General features: G+C 39.6%; 1 protein-coding gene across 1 annotated transcript in view; it reads right to left on the bottom strand.

Annotated features, from left to right (window-relative positions):
- CIITA (class II major histocompatibility complex transactivator) overlaps nucleotides 1-22381 on the bottom strand; it is a 160806-nt gene that overhangs the window by 25790 nt on the left and 112635 nt on the right. Inside the window, exons 13-15 of the mRNA XM_089678238.1 lie at nucleotides 21642-21710; nucleotides 14157-14237; nucleotides 3653-3745 (exon numbers count right to left, since the gene is read on the bottom strand). Coding sequence (XP_089534364.1) covers nucleotides 3653-3745; nucleotides 14157-14237; nucleotides 21642-21710 — 243 coding nt within the window. The remainder of the gene's footprint in view (nucleotides 1-3652; nucleotides 3746-14156; nucleotides 14238-21641; nucleotides 21711-22381) is intronic.

Genomic DNA, 22381 nt, shown 5'->3' with positions numbered 1-22381 from the left:
CTTTATGAATATGCATCAGCTATTTTATTGTTTTAATCTAATGTTTAATAAAATTATATGTATTTCAGCAATGGTTTTTGAAATGTTTTGTATACATGAATTTATTTGTTCTGTTTGTATCTACAACTTGGAATGTTGGTACGTCTCCTTTTTGGGATTTTTAGGTAGTGTCCCTGTATAATGTAGCTGTGTATGTATAATACAGGCAAGTAAACATTGACACATGCACAACCCTCACTGACCACCATTGCACCCACACACCTCACTAACCGCCACTGTACCCATACATTTCATTGACTGTCACTGCATTGATGTGTCACACTGATGGCCAGAACTGGTACAGGTTATTGACTGCCACTCTGACACTCTGAACTATGACATTCTGCACTATTGCACAGACCACCACTGCACTTCACTGACTGCAACTGGACTGTTGCATACCTCTCCTTTGACTGTCACTACACCCACTCACAGACTGCTTCTGCACACATGCACTTTTCCATTTTTCACCACTGTAACCACCTCACTGATTGCTACTGCTGCAAATCTCAGACACACACAGCAAGATTCTCCACTGACCACTACTGACCATGTGCACTTATCCATTAACCACCACAACATCCATGTACTCCTACAGTGAAGCTACTGCATGTTTGTGCACTTTTCGACTGAACACCGCTGCACCCATTACATTCTACACTGGCCCTGCACCTATGCACCTGTCCAATGACCCATGCACTTCCCCACTGATTGAATAAAAGAAAATAATCCTTGTGCTCTGCCACACTTTAGTGATCACATGGGGAGAGGATGAAACAATAGTGCATTTCTGGATGTTAAAGAATGGGGAAAGCTGGGCAGCTGACATATGAAGGAACCCTCAAGCTTTGCACAGTGTTTACTATTCCATGTCCTTTTTGGCATGATGGAGATGTGGTTCAGCAAAAGCTCCAAATTCTGGAAAGCCCTGCTCTAAACAAGGATCATTTTACAGAGTGGTGTAGATCTCTGAACAGAAGCATCAACAGAAGTTATTACACTATGAGAGATCCTGTATTCTTTATGTCTTGAGCATGGGTCTAAGAGAGAGGAATTGCCAAGGATCCATACGCTTGTTTTTGTGGAGACATCTAAGGATGTTAAGTGTCATCTGATAAAAGGGCATGTGACCTATTGTATCTATAGGTCATCTATTAAGGTGAGTGTGCATGCTGGCAGGTGGAAGAGCACAAGTGGTGATTGATTTTAAGTGGAAGATCACTGGTGAGCACAATAAAGATTTGAAGATTTGATGTATATTGAATGTCTGCACCTCTCATTTCGGAATAATTGGGATTTTTTTTCACAATTATCCTTGGTTTTGATATTCCCTGGTTAGGGTGTGGTGCCCTGCCGGGTGTTTACAGTTGATTTATTTTAGTGAGACACTTATTTTTTTGAGACCCTTTAGGCAGGACAAAAATAGTCTGTTTTTAATACTGAAGCTGAGGCTTTCGGATAGACTATGAAAGCCCTATGCCCGAACAATCAAGAGCAATTTTATTGGAATGCTTGGGAGCAGAGCACAAGGAAGGAAGGACAGTGTCTTTATTATGGTAGAAGGCGTATACCACCTTACTAATAAAGGCGGTTTTGAACATAAGACAGATGCAATAGCCACTCAGAAGGCCATTTTGCAGGAGGGATCACCTAATCTCTAATGGCTACAAAAGGTGGTTTCTGCAGGGCAGAAAGGGCCATATACTGTGTTTTTATTTTTGTGTCTAGAATTCTACTGCAGGTGGCACTATGACCCAATTTTCAAAATCTACTAGATATCTGCTGTCTTCTTCAACAAAAAAGAAAATGAGCTCAGTCAAAAAATAATGCCTTGTTCACATGGGTAGTTTAGCTCTGTGCCCCATGCAGTGCCATCTTTTTTCAGCACAGTAATGAACAAGTGCTGTTTGGATCCCTGTGCCAATGCCCCATTTTAGTCTATTGCGACATGTGGCTGCAAGGACACAGGCACAGTGTCCTTATATGAAATGTGGGTGCAAGTCCCTGAACGCACATGGGATTAATTTGGGGACCAGCACCTGCAAGCACTCTCATAGACTAAAATGGGATGCCAGCATGGGGATGCACTCAGCACCTGTGCATCCCTGTGCTGGTAAAAGATGGCCCTGCATGGGGCACAGAGGTAAGCACCCCATGTGAATGGGGCCTAATGCAAAAGGGATGGAGGCATCAGTTCTCCTAGGTATAGTAAGCAGATCTGAACAGGGGTGAGGTAGGAGGGGTTATAACAAGAGGGGTACTTCAGTTTTCTATGTGCTAAATACCCATTTCTGCTGCAGGTGACAGTATAACCCTAGGTCTCTTACTATCAACCTGTGTCCACTCAATGGACAATAAAGACATCATATTTTTATTTTAGGCATGCTACCACCTAGCTAGCATATCTTAGAAGCTGCAGTGTACATTCCAAAAGACATTTTGTAGCACATTTTCCACATGTAAGCTATGGCCTGTATGTGCATCTCCACACAGATTGCAGATGCATAGCACTTACGGAGAAGATATGACTTGGTTGTCTCTGCAGGATCAGAGACAACCAATATGCGGCCTCACAGAACTGGGCTTTTTTCCATGGGGCTGCATATTTGCATACCTGTCTTTGTGTTGGGAGCGCGTTGCACAGTGAGCTCCCAGCTCAAAGACTGGGGTGTCACTGAGAGCCCCGGGTCCCATTCTAACAATCGGGACCCAAGACTCCCGATTCCGGGTCACATGATCACTGTGATAGCCTCTGATTGGCTATCACAGTGATCAGTCACTGCATAGCCTGCCCCCCTTGTTTTTTTTTCCCTCTGCATGGAGGAGATACATTGTATCTTTCTCCTTGCATAGAGAAAAACTGTTTGTTAAAAAAAAAGATAAATATTTAAAAATAAAATAAAAAATCAAGGTTTGATCTAGTTCAATGTCAGGGTTAGGGTTTGGGTCAAGGTCAGGGTCAAAGGTAGGGATTTTTTTTTAAATTGGTGTCAGGTAGTGTCAGTGTGTTTTAGGTAAAACAAATGCGCACTATTGTTTCTAGGCTGTACCGTGGGTACAAACAACAAATAACATACACCTATATGGTATTGCTGCGATTGTCAAGAGCTGGAAAATTTATTTTGGGTTGTTCTTTGGTGGTAGGTTATGGTAGTAACAAGAAACACACAGCTAAATAAAAAAAAAGATTTTTTTGTATTATTTTGGGCCAGTTTTCCTTTCATAATGAAAAAAAAAAAAACAAGAGATATCCATTATTATTTGCCACCAAATGAAGCTCAATTTGTCCTGAAAAAACAAGGTATAATTCACCTGGATGTACAAAGTAGTTGAGATGATATGTACCTTTTTACTAACACATGTCAAAGTTGCAAAATTGTGCTTAGGCATTAAGATTTGTTTTACCCTTAGGCGTGAAGGGGTTAAGCAATGTGTACACATTAATTTTCAGTACTACCTGGAAGAAACAATTTGTTACAAGTCACTGTCATGACACTGCATGTCTTTGCAGTTGTCATATCGTTATCCTAAGATCAAGGCAATACCTTTCTACAGAATGTCTAGATAGCAGCAACACACTCATTTAAATTGGAAATGGTTAATTTATGCTTACTCCAGTGTATGAAGAGTCTGCAGCTCTGGAAATTTCTCCACCAACTTTTCTACACCTTTATCACCAATGTGATTTTCTGTAAGGTTGCACAAGCTGAACAAGACCAGAGAAGAAATTGTCAGTACATATAATTTGACTATTACACAGGAACTTTAATAAGATGCATCTGTAGGGTTGCCACCTCATCCCTTTAAAACTGAACAAATATTAATTACAGATTCTGTGGCTGACTAAGGTGGTAATTAAACTCACTTGGTGCCTTATCTGCATTAAATTAGCCCCAGAACCTGTGTAATTAATATTTGTTCGGTTTTAAAGGGATGAAGTGGCAACCCTATGCATCTCGTACATTTATTATATTTGAACAGGCAACAAACTGATATATAAGGTATTTATAGTGCCGCGCTCCTACTTGTATGCATATACAGTTGCAAGAAAAAGTATGTGAACCCCTTGGGATTACGTGGAGTTTTGCATGAATTGGGCATAAAATGTGCTCTGAACGTCATCTAAGTCACAACAATAGAAGAACACAGTCTGCTGAACATAATACTACACAAACATTAGATGTTGCCATGGTTTAATTGCACATAACATGTAAACATTCACAGTGCAGGGAGGAAAAAGTATGTGAACCTTTGGACTTAATAACTGGTTGACCCTCCTTTGGCAGCAATAACCTCAACCAAACGTTTCCTGTAGTTGCAGCTCAGACCTGCACAACGATCTGGAGTAATTTTGGACCACTCCTCTTCACAAAACTGTTTCAGTGTAGCAATATTCTTGGGATGTCTGGTGTGAATCGCTCTCTTAAGGTCATGCCACAGCATTTCAATCGGGTTGAGGTCAGGACTCTGACTGAGCCACTCCAGAAGGCGTATTCTGTGCTGTTGCAGCCATTGTTTTGTTGAATTACTTGTATGCTTTGGGTCATTGTCCTGTTGCATCACCCATCCTCTGCGGAGCTTCAGTTGGCGGACAGATGGTCGTACCTTTTCCTGCAAAATGTCTTGATAAACTCTGGAATTCATTTTCCCATCAATGACAACAATCCCTCCAGGCCCTGAGGCAGCAAAGCAGCCCCAAACCATGATGCTCCCTCCGCCATGTTTTACAGTGGGGATGAGGTTTTGATGTTGGTGTGCTGTGCCTTTTTTTCTCCACACATAGTGTTGTGTGTTCTTCCCAAACAACTCAATCTTGGTTTCATCTGTCCACAGTCTATTTTGCCAGTAGTGCTGTGGAACATCCAGGTGCTCTTCTGCAAACTTCAAACGTGCTGCAATATTCTTTTTGGACAGCAATGGCTTCCTCCGTGGTGTCCTCCCATGTGCTCCATTCTTGTTTAATGTTTTCCTTATTGTAGATGTGTCAACAAAAATGTTCGCATGTGCCAGAGATTTCTGTAGGTCTTTAGCTGACACTCTAGGATTCTTCTTTACCTCATGCAGCATTCTGCGCTGTGCTCTTGCAGTCATTTTTACAGGACAACCACGTCTAGGGAGAGTAGCAACAGTGCGAAACTTTCTCCATTTGTAGACAGTCTGTCTTACCGTGGACACATGAACATCAAGGCTTTTGGAGATACTTTTGTAACCCTTTCCAGCTTCATGCAAGTCAACAATTCTTGATCGTAGGTCTTCTGAGAGCTCTTTTCTGCAAGGCATGGTTCACATCAGACAGTGCTTCTTGAAACCAGTAAACCCAAAACAGGTGTGTGTTTTTTAAGGGCAGGACAGCTGTCAGCAACACATCCAATATCATCACACTGATTGGAGTCAAGGTTGTCTCACTCCTGGCTCCAGATAGCTCTGGGAGAAGTCATTAAGCTAGGGACTCACATACCTTTTCCTCCCTGCACTGTGAATGTTTACATGTTATGTGCAATTAAACCATGGCAACATCTAATGTTTGTGTAGTATTATGTTCAGCAGACTGTGTTCTTCTATTGTTGTGACTTAGATGACGTTCAGAGCACATTTTATGCCCAATTCATGCAAAACTCCACGTAATCCCAAGGGGTTCACATACTTTTTCTTGCAACTGTATATCTCTATATCCAGTCTGTACTCATTCTACTATATTGATAACTATATAAATCAAATGTAAATATTAATGATAAGTGATATTCCATAAACTAATATAATTGGATGATTACCAATATATTGCCAATACACACATACACAACCTAAATTTGTGTGATAAATAATAATCAATATAGGACCTTAATATAATGTGAACAATACATAAATAAATAAATGAATATAGTATAGATATAAATATAATTCGTGCCACTCTGATTATATGTGATCAATCCAGCAATATTTGTGCAAAAATATATTCCAATGTGCACAAGCATTAGTGTAATACATAAATACATAAATAAAGTCTTTATAAAGAAGTGCCAAAGTGCAGGTGATTTCTTAATCCCTCTCGCCAGGTGCCTTATGGTCTCCCTATTCGCTCACCTTTATGTTTGCCTGAATGAATTCAGGCAAATAGACTTTTTGATCCTTCCAAGATAGGTGGGTTAATGCTCTGTATTTAGATGTACCAAGGTGTAGATGTAGGTACTCCTGTACTCTCCTCTTTCTCCTTTTGCAACTGCTCATACACCGATATTAAGACCAGATCTATCTCCTTATTCCCCTCCAGGGGTCATCTCCTTCTCATTTCCTCCTCTCACCCATGTGGATTATAAGGGTCAGATGTAGAGAAAAGAAAAACAAACCATGGTGCCTTTATCCTTTTAAATAGTGGAAATTTATTTCTGCCTGTAGCGATATTACACAGCGATATACAGTTCCTTGGTAGTCCAGGGCGGCATAAATATTACAGTCAATAGTGGGTGAGCAATCCTATACCTCTGCTCTCCCTCCCTGCCTGCCTCTGATTGGATCCAATCATTATCCCCCTGATGAAGTCACGTGACGATGTGACGCAACGCGTAGGGGAGGGGCTTTGACGTCACGACGTTGCAGCGGCGAGGCTCGGCGATTCCAACGCAGACAGAGGCAGGCAGGGAGGGAGAGCAGAGGTATAGGATTGCTCACCCACTATTGACTGTAATATTTATGCCGCCCTGGACTACCAAGGAACTGTATATCGCTGTGTAATATCGCTACAGGCAGAAATAAATTTCCACTATTTAAAAGGATAAAGGCACCATGGTTTGTTTTTCTTTTCTCTACATCTGACCCTTATAATCCACATGGGTGAGAGGAGGAAATGAGAAGGAGATGACCCCTGGAGGGGAATAAGGAGATAGAGCTGGTCTTAATATCGGTGTATGAGCAGTTGCAAAAGGAGAAAGAGGAGAGTACAGGAGTACCTACATCTACACCTTGGTACATCTAAATACAGAGCATTAACCCACCGATCCTGGAAGGATCAAAAAGTCTATTTGCCTGAATTAATTCAGGCAAACATAAAGGTGAGCGAATAGGGAGACCATAAGGCACCTGGCGAGAGGGATTAAGAAATCACCTACACTTTGGCACTTCTTTATAAAGACTTTATTTATGTATTTATGTATTACACTAATGCACGTGCACATTGGAATATATTTTTGCACAAATATTGCTGGATTGATCACATATAATCAGAGTGGCACGAATTATATTTATATCTATACTATATTCATTTATTTATTTATGTTTTGTTCACATTATATTAAGGTCCTATATTGATTATTATTTATCACACAAATTTAGGTTGTGTATGTGTGTATTGGCAATATATTGGTAATCATCCAATTATATTAGTTTATGGAATATCACTTATCATTAATATTTACATTTGATTTATATAGTTATCAATATAGTAGAATGAGTACAGACTGGATATAGAGATATATATGCATACAAGTAGGAGCGCGGCACTATAAATACCTTATATATTGATCTGACACTACCAAGTGAGTTTGTGTAAGTGCCAGCGCACCAAACACAAAATACTAGCAACTAATTGTTTAACACCCATTGAATGCCTCATTCTTAATAGCTCACAAGGATTCACAATATATAAGGCAACAATCTGACTTAAAGCTGAAGTCTGGGTACAAAAACGTTCATTTAAACTATATTCCTCAGTAGCCACCAAGGATATAGATCTACTTTGTGTGAAATAAATGCCCTTGCAAATTCAGATATTATTAATAGAAGGAGCCTGGGCAGTGAGCAATGCTGTTGGGAGGCACCCAGCAGATAAAACCACAGCTGTTTGATGAAAACTACGGGGTGGAAGGATACAAGACCATTTACCCTGCACAAGGGCAGAAATAACAGAAGTGACTGGTATATACAATTATCATTAAAATGCCATGCTATTACAACAGTGTAAAATATAATTAGACCAGTGCATCTGTACTTTATTAGTTTGATGTGGATACCACAATCATTGTATCACTTTTAGATATTTTTTTGTTACAGATGCACTGGTCCAATTGTATTCAGCACTGTTGTAATAGCCCAGCACTCTTATGATATTTGTAAATTTTGTGGAAAGTTGGTAATTTGCAGTGCTGTGATTGTTTCTAAACATATTTTTAAAAATGTATTTGTGTAGTGATTTCTACACACAAACTCATCGTTTTTTCATCACATTTTATATTTAAATTTTTATACCGAGTATTTTCATGAGTACTCGTATTCTTGTAAATGCTCCCAATACCTGAAACCAATACTTTGCGGTGCAATTTGTGTCAATACAAAATGTATAGACACAAATTGCACCACAAAGAATAGCATACGATTTGAACAGGAATGTGATTCCTGTCCAAATCGCATGCAGTTTCCCCACTGGGGGAGAACGTCCCCACATCAAACCCATGCATTCACAGAATGAAAAGCTGTGGATTTGATATCCCTACGGCTTTTTCTCTCTCAGTGCAGGGATGACAGTATGTACTAGATGGCTTTTGATTGGTCAGCACTGTCATAGAGCTATCCAATCAGAAGCCATCTAGCCTGTAGTGTCATCCCTGCAAGGAGAGGAGAATAAGCTGCATGGATTTCAACTCCCCAACTTTTTCTTCTGTGACAGCATGGGTTTGGTGCAGGAAGGTTTCCCACACCGCTCCTATGTGAACTCTAGTGAGTGAGGCTATGGGTAAAAAAGGGCATTTGTGCATCCCTAAAATACACCAAACACAACAAAATTCAAGTAGGAATACACATGCCTCTTGTATTTAGGCTGTATTTGCTCATTCCGGAGTTTAGCTTCAAACCAGCTGAAATTTGCCTCCATGATACCAGTGACACAGAAATAATTAGTGCAAACAGAAGTGTAATTGAATAGAGTTAGTATAACATGTTATGAAAAAAAAATTGGGCTACGATTTCTGGCATCCTTCTGAAAATGTTAGCAAGTACTATAAAAATACTTGACTGGTCATTATGACCTTTTGTGAAGATCTATGGGAACATCTTCAATATCATAGTTTATAACCCCAATTCCAAAAAAGTTGGTATGCTGTGTAACATCTACATAAAAACAGAATGCAATGATTTGAAAATCTCAAACCCATATTTTATTCATAATAGAAAATAGAAATCATATCAAATGTTAAACTGAGAAAACGTACCATTTTAAGAAAAAATAAGGTAATTTTGAAATTGATGGCAACAGCACGTCTCAAAAAAGTTGGGACAGGAAAAAAAAAGCTGGCAAAGTACAACCCAAATTCCATAGACATTGGGACAGGGCCATGTTTACCACAATGTAGCATCCCCTCTTCTTTTAAAAACACTCTGTAAAATTCTAGGAAATGAGGAGATCAGTTGCTGAAGTTTTGGGAGAGGAATGTTGTTCAGTTTTTCCTGAGCATTTGCTGCTTTAAAACCTGGATATATCTTTCATCATTTATGGTGCCTTTCCAGATTCACTATTGCCCATTCCATATGCACTAATGCACCGCATTACCATTGGAGATGCAGTCTTTTGAGTGCTGATAATAAGCTGACTCTCCTCTTTAGTTCAAGGGCTGTGGCGCCAATGGCTGCCAAAAAAGAATGTCAAATTTCAATTGGCTGACCACAGTACAGTTTTCCATTTTGCAACAGACCATATTAAATGAGCTTTAGCTCAGAGAAGACAGCAGCATTTCTGGATTATGTTCAGATATGCCTTCTTCTTTGCATGATAGAGCTTTAGCTTGCATTTTTCAATGGCACTGCGAACTAGATTTACAGGCAGTGCTTTTTGGAAGCATTCCTGAGCCCATGCAATGAATGATATCCATCAAAGAATCATGTTTTTAATGCAGTGCTGTCTGAGGGCCCGAAGATCACGGACATCTAATACTTCATTTTGATCTTTTCCCTTGCGCACAGAGATTTCTCCAGATTCTCTGAATCTTTATATATATATATATATATATATATATATATATATACACACACACACACACTGTATATATAAAGCATCCACATACAAAACACTCAGAATTTTGTGATGATATGTAGTGTAGATGATGATATATTTAAAGTCTGCAATTTTATGTTGAGGAACATTATTTTGATATTCGACAATTTTTAGATGCAGCTTTTATCAGATTGGCAAACCTCTGCCCACCTTTACTTCTAAGAAACTGATTCTCTAAGGTGCTCTTTTCATACCCAATCATGTTACTAACCTTAAAATGGTACATTTTCTCAGTTTAAACATTTCATATGTTTTCTATTTTCTATTATGAATAATATCATTCTGTTTTCATGTAGATTTTACACAGCATCCCAACTTTTTTGGTATTGGGTTGTATCTCCTGCAATAATATATGCATTACACATTTTTAATATAACCATTAATAATGTCCAAGACAATTATACACACTTAACCTATCAATATGTTCTTAGATTGTGAATGGAACTCAGAACATATGAAGGGAACCCACACAAATCCAGGGAGCACAAACAGGCTCCACATGGAACAGCATAACTCATATCCAGTACTGAGAAATGCAAGGGTGCAATGTTCCCTGGCCACACATGTGGGTACATTCAAGTGCCATCATTCACTGTCTTGCATATTACAGTTGTACTCAAAAGTTTGCATAACCTGGCAGAAACTGTGAAATTTTGGCATTGATATTGAAAATATGACTGATCATGACAACAAAGTGTCTTTTATTTAAGGATAGTGATCATATGAAGCCATTTATTATCACATAGTTGTTTGGCTCCTTTTAAAATCACAATGGCAACAGAAATCACCCAAATGGCCCTGATCAAAAGTTTACTTATCCTGCATTGTTTGGCCATTGTACAGACACACAAGGTGACACACAGGTTAAAATGGCAATTAAAGGTTAATTTCACAAATACTGTATGTGGCTTTTTAAATTGCAATTAGTGTCTGTGTATAAATAGTCAATGAGTTTGTTAGTGGATGCAGTGAGCAGGCTAGATACTGAGCCATGGGGAGCAGAAAAGAACTGTCATAAGATCTGCACAACAAAGTAATGGAACACTATAAAGATGGAAAAGAATATAAAAAGATATCCAATGCCTTGAATATACCAGTCAGTACTGTTCAATTACTCAGTTACTTATTAAGAAGTAGAAAATTTGGGGAACTCTTGATATCAAGGTCAGGTAGACCAAGAAAGATTGCAGTCACAACTGTCCGAAGAAATTGTTCGGGATACAAAGAAAAATCCACAGGTAACCTCAGAAGAAATACAGATTGCTCTGGAAAAAGACAGTGTGGTTGTTTTAAGGAGCACAATACGGTGATACTTAAACAAAAATGAACGTCATGGTCGAGTTGCCAGAAAGAAGCATTTACTATGCCAAAGCCCCAAAAAGCCCAGTTACAATATGCCTGACAACACCTTGACACACCTCACAGCTGGCACACTGTAATCTGGAGTGACAAAACCAAAACAGAGCTTTTATGGTCACAACCATAAGCACTATAATTGGAGAGGGGTCAACAAGGCCTACAGTGACAAGAATACCATCCCCACTGTGAAGCATGGTGGTGGCTCACTAATGTTTTGGGGGTATGTGAGCTCTAAAGACATGGGGAATCTTGTGAAAATTGATGGCAAGATGAATACAGCATGAAATTACTGGCAATTTGCATTCTGCACAAAAGCTGCGCATGGGATACTCTTGGACTTCTCAGCACAGCAATAACCATAAGCCCAAGGCCAAGCTGACCCAACAATGGTTACAGCAGAAAAAGATGAATGTTCTGGAGTTACCATCACAGTCTCCAGGCCTTAATATCATCTAGCTACTCTGGGGAGATTTTAAATGTGCAGTTCATGCAAGAAGACCATATGGGCAACTATACAACCTGCAAGAATTCAGGGCCTCAAAGACAACTATTACAAAAGACTGCACACTGTCATTGAAGCAAAAGAGGGCAAAACACAGTATAAGAACTAAGGGTATGCAAACTTTTAAATATGAGTCATTTCATTTGTTTACTTGTTGCCGTGTTTTGTTTTAGGATTGTGTCATTCTGTAATTACCTACAGTTGAATATGCATCCCATAAGAAATAAAAGAAAAGTGTTTTGCCTGTTCACTCAGTTTTTCTTTAAAAATAGTACATACTGTACTGTGTATTACTGATTCTCCAAGAGTATGCAAACTTTTGAGAACAACTGTATATAACAACTCTTGGTCCACTTTCCAAAAAATCCACATTGGTTTGACACTATGCAGCAAATTTCTCCCAAAATACGCAGGTCATAGAGCGGGCAAAACATCTCATAGTGTAGTAAATTCTAAAAACTTCATTTATTTGAAGTATTGCTCTTACATAAATCCATAAAGAAAAAGCATGTTAACACAGCATTGTTTAAAACCAACAAAATGGCTGCCATCTGTTCTGATGCACAGTGACATCACACACCAATGCTCCACCCAACATCATCAAAAGATGTAGTCAGGGGTGTGACCAAAAGGTGTGAACTGAAGGACTGGATCTGTCTGGTATCTGGGCCAAACTTTTGAGCCTAACTGCACTATCTGACCGCTTTACTTTTAGAGGTCATGGATATCTGGTAAGAGGCTATGTGTGACTACTGATGGAGTATTCTTCTGGCTTGGCTTACATCACCTACCACTCATTGCCCTTCATGAGAGTTGTGTATGAACTAGATGAGATCTATTCTGATAATTGCACACCTCTACTCACTGAACTGGACTCTCACTATATATTTATTAATTTTATTGTTATTGTATTATGTCATATCCACAATAAAGTGCTAATGAAGTGACAATCGTGAGCATGTAATAGTGCTAAAATATCAAAATCCAGTATATGACAAAAAAATGTCCAAAAAGTGCTAATTGTGAAGATCCACCCAAGAATGATCTTAGGTAAGTGCTTCATATATTCTAACGATTATTCGGTGATGTTCCGGGATTATGTTCCCTCCGGAGAGCTCCTGTTAGGAGACTGTATCAGGATAAACTGTAACTCCACTGACAAAACTACAGAGCCCATTCTGGAGGACGGCTGAGGTGCTGCAGATAACCCAGGGGAAGGGGATGTCTCTGACCAGACCAGACTGTACACATCCTTAAGGGGACCTCTGGCTGACAACATTATATACAAACGCGTATTATTATTACGCATCTGGTGAGTGCGCAATCTTAACATATTTCCGGCACATCACTGAATAATCGTTAGAATATATGAAGCACTTACCTAAGATCATTCTTTGGATAATTCTGATATTCTAGCGCTGCACCTACATTTATCTGATTGCTTTGGAGGTTGTTTTTGGTTACCTTTTTGGTGCTTCAGCTGCTTATGGTTTTAGCGCTCGCTTTTCTGCTTTGATTTTGCATGCATTACATACACTGCATGATGCTTTAAAAACCTATAAGCTCATGGGTTTAGAGTTAAATATAAATTATTACATGTCTGGAAGGGGGAAAAGAGGCAGACTTTCTCTGGCTGTAGAAGCAATGACCGCTTCTACAAGATATATCACTGCCCCATCATAGTACTTACAGCAGATGGCAGTAAAAGGGTTAAAGAGAGATTCTGGGAAATGTGTTACAAGATTAACAAAGAAAACCTGCATGCTACAAGTAAACTCAGAATTCCAGATCTACATACTTTTTTCAGGTATGTGACACATAGGGGGAGATTTACTAAAACTGGTGCAGTCAGAATCTGGTGCAGCTGTGCATAGTATCCAATCGTCTTCTAACTTCAACATGTTCAATTAAGCTTTGGCAATAAAACCTGGAAGCTGATTGGTTTCTATGCAGAGTTGCTCCAGATATTGCACTCTCCAGTTTTAGTAAATGACCCCCATAGTTTTGAAGCCAGGGAGTTAGCATGACAGCCAAGTAAGCAGTATTTGTGTTTTCTATATACAGTCTTTCTTTAATAAAATGGATGTACTCCACCCAAAATGAAACACACACATATCTTTGGCATTCACTTAACCTAACCACATACAGGGCTTTCCCAGTTTGCCATTATTAAATGTAGTTATATCTTACAAAAAAACAAAAAGCTTTTGTGTTGCTTACTCTAACACCTGTAGTCCTGGAAGTTTTGGAAGAATATCAACAAGCTTCAAAAACCCATCTTGTCCATGTTTCTTCCCTAGGCTAAAAAATATAAAACACACACAATTAGGTGAATTTCAACCACCTTGTCCATGTTAATAACTACCAACATTCTTAAACATACTCACTGCCTCTTACTATGGGTATAGAAAATGAGGCATATTTTTAATATCAATATTTCTTTACTAATTTTGTGCGTATTAATAAACAGAACAATGTGCCTAGTTGTAATCAAATCCAGAATACTTTCAGGTGACTGGACACTGGCAAAAACTTTGGTGGACATACCCCTAGTTGTAAGCCTTTGACCCCAACAATCCTTTCTTTACTTTACTATATTGCAAAATATGCAATTTACAGGCAAGTCAAAATTCCTTTTATCTTAAATGTACAGGTCACAGGCTCAATATTAATAGAACCAGCAAACACAAATGCTCCTGCGCTTGGGGATGGACTCGATGCAGGCTACAACCACATTAAGAATGTCCTGGAACATGCACACCTTGCTGCCCTCAAATGGACCCTCAAATTGCTTCCCCATTCAATATTAATAGACCCTGAGACAACCCAAAGCAATAAAACAGAGGGCTGGGCAAAACGACAGAGTAAACAACCAAGAGTCAAATACCCAACTCAGAGTGCAGTTAAAAGAACGTTGTAGCTGAAGGCTGCATCTGTAGAGACCTGTACATCTACCTGGAAGAACTTGGACAAAGCATGAACCAAGGATCAGGTGGCAGCCTTACAAAGATGGGCAACAGATGATTGATCATGTAAAGTAAATGGAGGTAACTTGTTTTTAAGAACATAGGCCATCACAATGAGTTGTCTTATCCGCCTAGCAATCATGAGTGTAGAACCATTGTGTCCTTTATGAGACCCTTTCAGCAATACAAAGAGAGTCTGTTTTTCAGACAGAAGTTGTGACTGTCAGATAGACCTTGAGAGTTCTGACCACATCTAGACAGTGATCAACACATCCCAAGTTCTCTGGGGTGTTTTGGAGCAGGGCACAAAAAAGTGACTGTTGGATTACAGGCATGCTGTGCTCCCAGTAAGGATGCAAAGATGAAAACTGGCCATGCTGCAATGGATGTGCTTCCATGGCCTAGCAAGGTCACTTTGAAATCCACACTGGAGGGAAGGCATATTTTAACCTGGATGTAGTCCCTGGGAATTACCAGCGCATCTGATCCTAGTTCTAGAGCTACAGAATCTATGGTTCTGGCCACAAACAGGGGTAACTTGTTGAACCTGGATGCCAGGATGTCCATATCTGGAGCTCCCCATTTCTAGCATAGGAGAGTGAAGCTGTCAGGATGAAGGGGCCATTCCTCCCATCCCAGGTGGTGATGAAATCTGTCTGCAACTTCATTCTAAAAATGTGAAAAAAAGAGATTTCTGGACAGTGGCTCCCCACGCAGGAGGGACTCAAACTTATTTCTTTTAAGGATAGCTGACTTTTGGTACCCTTATGATGGTAGAATCATACTTTTATCTCTTGAGTAAATATATGCATGCATGTTAATAGTATTCTAGCCTTGCTTGGGAAAAAGTATTGAACACACTAATTGAAATTTATTTAATACTTCATACAAAATCCTTTGCTGGTAATGACAGCTTCAAGATGCCTCCTGTATGGAGAAGCAAGTCATGTGCATTGTGTGATTTTGGCCCATTCTTCCACACAGTCTTCCAAACTTGAAGGTTCTGTGGGCCTCTTCTATTAACTCTGATCTTTAGTTCATTACATAGATTTTCTATTGGATTCAAGTTAGGTGATTGGCTGGGCCATTTTAGCAGCTTTATTTTATTTCTTTGAAACCTATTGAGAATTTTCTTGGTTTTGCGTTTAGGGTCATTGTCTTGCTGAAATGTCCACCCTCATTTTGTCTTATAAATAAAGTCGTCTGAAATAAGGTTTGCCAGTATCGTATGCTAAAAAACAGCCCCACACCATAATGTTCCCACCTCCAAACGTCACTGTCGGTATGGGGTTTTTGGGGTGATGTGTAGTGCCATTTGACCTCCAAACATGGTGTGTATTATGGCATACAAAGAGTTCAATTTTGCTCTCATCTGACCAGACTATATTCTCCCGATATTTCACAGGCTTGTCTAAATGTTGTGCAGCAAACTTTAAACAAACTTCAACATGCTTTTTCTTCCGCAATGGAGTCTTGCATGGTAAACGTGCATACAGGCCTTGGGTGCATTACTGTTTGTTTTATTTGAAACAATTGACCTGCTAATTCCAGGTCTTTCTGAAGCTCTCCACTAGTGGTCCTTGGCTCTTCTACAACTCTTCTGATAATTCTTTTCAATCCTCTGTCAAAAATCTTGCGAGGAGCACCTGGTTGTGCCCGGTTTATGGTGAAATGATGTTCTTTCCACTTCCTGATTATGGCCCCAAAAGGGCTCACTCAGAAGTTTAGAAATCTTTCTGTAACCAATGCCATCAGTATGTTTATAAGGTTGCGAAGGTCTTGAGAGAGCTCTTTGCTTTTACCCATCACAAGATGTTTCTTGTGTGACACTTTGGTAATGAGACATCTTTTTATAGACCATCGGTTGTGACGGAACCAGCTGATATTAGTTTGCACTGACAAGGGGCAGGATTGCTTTCTAATTACTAATAGATTTCAGCTGGTGTCTTGGCTTTCCATGCCTTTTTGCACCTCCCTTTCTTCATGTGTTCAATACTTTTTCCCAGTATCATTCCATTTTCTTACACATAACTGAATTTCTGAACTTATTTGTTTTGGTTTCTTTGTATGTATGGATTGCATGGGTTGTTACTGACATGTGGTGAAAATTTCATACCAATAGCACCTTTAGAAATATACAGTGCCCTGAAAAAGTATTCATACCCCTTGACATTTTCCACATTTTGTCATGTTACAACCAAAAAGGAAGGAAAATGATAAATGTTTTTCCAATTTTTTTCCAAATATATAACTGAAAAGTGTGGCGTGCACTTGTATTCAGCCCCCTTTACTCCGATACCCTTAACTAAACTCTAGTGGAACCAATTGCCTTCAGAAGCCACCTAATTAGGTGGCTTATAATTAGAGAACATTAGTGAACATACAGCATCATGAAGGCAAAGGAACACACCAGACAGGTCAGGGATAAAGTTGTGGAGACGTTTAAAGTAGGGTTAGGCTATAAAAAATATCCTGAGCTTTGAACATCTCACAGAGCACTGTTCAATCCATCATCCAAAAATGGAAAGAGTATGGCACAACTGCAATCTTACCAAGACATGGCAGCCCACCTAAACTGAAGGCTGGGCGAGGAGAGCATTAATCAGAAAAAGCAGCCAAGAGGCCCATGGTAATTTTGGAGGAGCTGCAGAGTTCCACAGTTCAGGTGGGAGAATCTGTCCACAGGACAACTATTACTTGAGCACAAATCTAGCCTTTATGGAAGAGTGGCAAAAAGAAAGCCATTGTTGAACGAAAGCCATAAGTCCAGTTTGCAGTTTGCAAGAAGCCATGTGGGGGACATAACAAATATGTGAAAGAAGGTGCTCTTGTCAGATGAGACCAAAATTTTACTTTTTGGCCTAAAAGCAAAACGCTATGTGTGGCTGAAAACTAATACTGCACATCACCTGAACACACCATCCCCACCGTGAAACATGGTGGTAGCAGTATCATGTTGTGGGGATGCTTTTCTTCAGCAGGGACAGGCAAGCTGGTCAGAGTTGATGGGAAGATGCAGGGCAATCTTAGAATAAAACATGTTAGAGTCTGAAAAAGACTTGTCCTACTGGAAGGTGAACCTCCACCCCAGTCTCAATGACCCTGAACATACAGCTAGAGCTACAATGGAATGGTTTAGATCAAAGCATATTCATGTGTTGGAGTAGCCCAGTCAAAGTCCAGACCTAAGTCCAATTGAGAATCTGTGGCAAGACTTGAAAACTGCTTCTATCTGACAGAGCTTGAGCTATTTTGCAAAGAAGAATGGGCAAAGATTTCACTCTGAAGATGTGCAAAGAGACATACCCAAAAAGACCTGCAGCTGTAATTGCAGTGAAAGGTGGTTCTACAAAGTATTGACTTTGGGGGCTGAACACAAATGCATGCCACACTTTTCAGATTTTTATTTGTAAAAAATTTTGAAAACTATTTATCGTTTTCCTTCCATTTGCAATTATGGGTCACTTTGTGTTGGTCGAACAAACAAAATCCCAATAAAATACATTTAGGTTTTTGGTTGTATAACATGGCAAATCATGGAAAATTTCAAGGGGTATGAATGCTTTTTCAAGGCCCTATATTTATTGAGAAAAATTGTGATGTGTTCAATACCTACTTTACCTGCTGTATTCCCACAAAGTCAAAATCCTCCTCATGTAGCAGGAGTTCTAGTTCTTCCATTTTATTAACCATACTTCTAGCCTTTGTGAATATGCCTTCTAATTGTGTACCAGCACACACCATTTTATTATCCCTCACTGTTAGGTTACAGTACGATTCTTCCCGCTTAAACTTATAGTCAAGGAGTACAGGTCCTTGAAACTTTAGTTTCTCCATCATCTGATTTGAAGCCAGCTCCCCCCCCCCCAACTTTGCCCACATCTGCACATACTGACCCTTGCTTGCTGCATAGTATACCTTTCACTGATCCCTCTCCTGCACCCAAATTTAAAAGTCCTTCCAACATTCTGGCCATCTTCTCCCACAATACAGCTGCACCCTCCCCATTTAAGTGCAGTCTTTCTCTGCTGTAAAGCTTGTAACCAACTGCAAAATCAGACCAGTTCTCCATGAACCCAAAACCCTCCTTACATCAGTTCCTCAGCCACTTGTTTACCTCTCTAATCTCATGCTGCCTCTCTGGCGTGGCTTGAGTTACAGGGAATATTTCTGAGAATACTACTTTAGAAATACTTTTCTTTAATATAGCATCTAAGTCCATGAAATAATTTTAAGGATGCTTCATCTTCCCCTAACTTGCCATTTGTTCCAGTATGTACCATGACAACGTGGTCCTACCCACACCCACCCAACAATCTGTCTATCTGATCTGCAATGTTCTGAATTTGAGTGCCCCAGCAAACAACATACTGTTCAGTAAGCACAGTCTTTGTGACACTTTGCACTGTCCTTCTAATAATTGAGCCCCCTACCACCAGTTTCTGTCTATCCTTGCCTGCAACCTTGCCCCCTTACCAGAGTAGTAATTCCCCTGGCAGCTAGTGGAGATAGTCTTCTTCAGCATTACCACTCCTGAGCTGGTATCCCCAACATCATGAAACCTGGCATATTTATTGGCATGCATCAACTCAGGACTCTAATGCTTTTCCCTCTACCCCTCATTCTAAATGTAACCCAACTACCTGCCTTTAGTGCCTATCTCTCCATATCACTACCGTTGTCTATACTGGCCCCAGCCAGCACCTGACGGGTAGGTTCCACACTCCTATCCAGGTTGTCGAGGCTTCGCAGTGTTGCCAGTTGATTCTCAAATCCAGGATCTGGGCTTCCAAACAAACAAAATGCTTACATCTCGCACAGCAGTATTCACCCTTTAACAGTTGTTCAAGGAATGTATACATGGAGCAAAATTTGCAACAGGTCACATCACCACTCCTGTAGGACATTTTACCCACTAACATAATGTGAATAATAAAATGTTTTTAATTAAAGCTTAATCAAAGATCACCAAACACAGTGTCGCCTCCTCACAGCTGATTTTTCTTATTCCTTTCTTCTCATTTTCTCTCCTATTCTTTCTTCATACTTCTTGTTTCCAATATTACCTTTTGATGTATCTGACTTTAGTACCTGACTGCTGCTTGGTCATGCTCATTATTAATCGTTTTTCATAGTGAAATATGTACTGGAATTCTGTTCATTATTGCTGTTTACCCTTTTTACCTGTAGATTACACCAGAGGGATTTCTTGGTCCTACCTATGTATGCAATGTTCATTTCCTCAATCTTTCTGTACAATGCCACTGTCACCTATGTTCATATGTGAATATTGTCCTGAGAGCTCAACATCTCTCATCTTTTTGTACTGTCGGATTGTACGTTTGGTCTTTTCAATAAAAAGATTGAAAAATAAAACCGAACACATATTAATTACACAGGTTAAGTGGCTGATTAAAGTGATAGTTAAACTCACTTACTGCCTTATGTGCATTAATTTAGCCTCAGGACCTGTTGAACTAATGTGTATTTGGGTTTAAAGGGATGAGGTGGCAACCTTAACTAAAGAGGAGACATCGGCGGCTCTTGCTCTCTACTACAGCTCCAACTTTACAAGTAGTCCCTCTGCATTGCAGTCTGTTTGATGGTCTGGGATGGTAAGCCCTGACAGCGATCTACCAGTCACCTGGCCAAGATCTACTGGTAGATCATGATCTCAATATTCTCACCGCGCTGCAGTACTCACTGCGCCCTCTCAGTACTCACAGTGCTCCCAGTACTCCTCAATATTTACAGTGCTTCCAGTACTCCTCAGTATTCACAGTGCCTCACATCATCAATAAGGGAGAAGAATTTTATTACCTAAAGACACTAGAAAAAACTGAGGATTCATGGAGTGGGAGTGGAGTTGTGGATTACAAATTAGGGGTGTCCCCACAAAGCTTATGCCAGAGTCCAATCACCTGAAGGTAGCAGTCTGTAATCCAGGGTCTATGAATATCCAGCCGGAGTCCTTTACTGTATGATTAAGATAAAGGTTTTGGTTGAACATACAGTTTAACAGTTCACCATCACCACAAGCATTACAAGAGTGGATATATACATTCAAAATCCTTTATAACTTATCAATTTAACACACTGACTCTTCAACACAACCAATTACAATATATATTTTTACTTATAATGGAATCAGTTAAAAATTGCCCCCCACCTGCCCACTAGAATTCTTTTCTAAAAACTAAACTCTTAAGAAAGCCATAGATTATGCAATTGTATTTTCTTCAATCATGGGTTAAAGAAGAAAAACTGCTTGATTCCCTATCAACACAGTGTTAATGGGGGAACCCCAACCACTGCATTATTGTATTCTGACAGTAGGAAATTTCCCTGCTGTCAGTATACAAGGATCACTGCTGGCAGTTATAGATGCTGGCAGTAATCATACAAAAAAAAACCCAACAGGTTGGTTGTACTGAAGTCAATCGATAGATACAAACAGGTTGCCCATATGGATTGAAATTTGTCTGATTCCTGCTGAACCAGCCAAATTTTGATGCATCTATGGACGGTCTTAGTTGTAGTCCTTATTATTGTTATCAGACCAAGTGACTATCAGAGAGAACCAAGTACAGGGACACCAGGGTGAATTGAGGAAGAATTCTTTACATCTTGGCTCTTTCTACTTATTGTTAATGTTAATAATCCGAAGATCTATTATTCATACTAAACAGTCTATAACACTGCTTTCACTTCTTGACACTAGATCATGTCTGTAACTCACCCAAATATGATGCTTTTAAGATTTTTCACAGCAGGGATTTCTTTGACAGTACCTAGTGACTTTGGATTGCTGAAATACAGGAATACATTAAATATATGTGAATATAGTATTAAAAAGTAGGTACATTAATACTCTCAAACATTAGAAAACAGGCACTATTAAGGGGTAACTGTAAATTTATATTAACTTTTACTAAACACTCTCTTCAACCCTCCCAAGTTACATTACACAAAACTTCCCTCTTCCCAGCTACTTACTTATTGGGAGTTGCAACCTTCCCTGGTGTTTCCTGCCTGCCCAGCACCATCAGCACTGTGCAGAGGTTTGATTCGACAGAAAGAAACACTGAAAGAGGCCTCAGTTCTGAAACTAAGGGGGGTTGGGTTAATTAATATTATTATTCCGGCCAATTAAATAAACAAATGCCCAAGCGCTTGACATACATAAACACACCTAAATGTATTTACAAAAAAACAAGGCTTAGGTGCATTCTTGTAGCTGCTCCCGCTAGGGGAAACGTGTTTACAAACACCACAGTGTCTATGAACTCTCACAAATCAGCCCTGCACTAAATCAGCAGATCAGGGGTGCAATTTTAGGCTCTAACAGGCTCTCAGCATACCTGTCTGTACTTTGGAACCTTTAGAACAGATAGGTTTTTCCAAAAAGTAGTAGTGGGATGACATGCAGTAAAGTTTATTATTTTTAAGGCAGAATTGTCAATCGTACATTACGGCTTA

This window comes from Staurois parvus, unplaced genomic scaffold (assembly GCF_062004578.1).
Source record: "Staurois parvus isolate SC_StPar_1 unplaced genomic scaffold, SC_StPar_1.0 ptg000200l, whole genome shotgun sequence".
NCBI lineage: Eukaryota > Metazoa > Chordata > Amphibia > Anura > Ranidae > Staurois > Staurois parvus.
The sequence above is the reverse complement of the archived record's forward strand: the minus strand, read 5'-3'. Positions and strand labels throughout refer to the sequence as shown.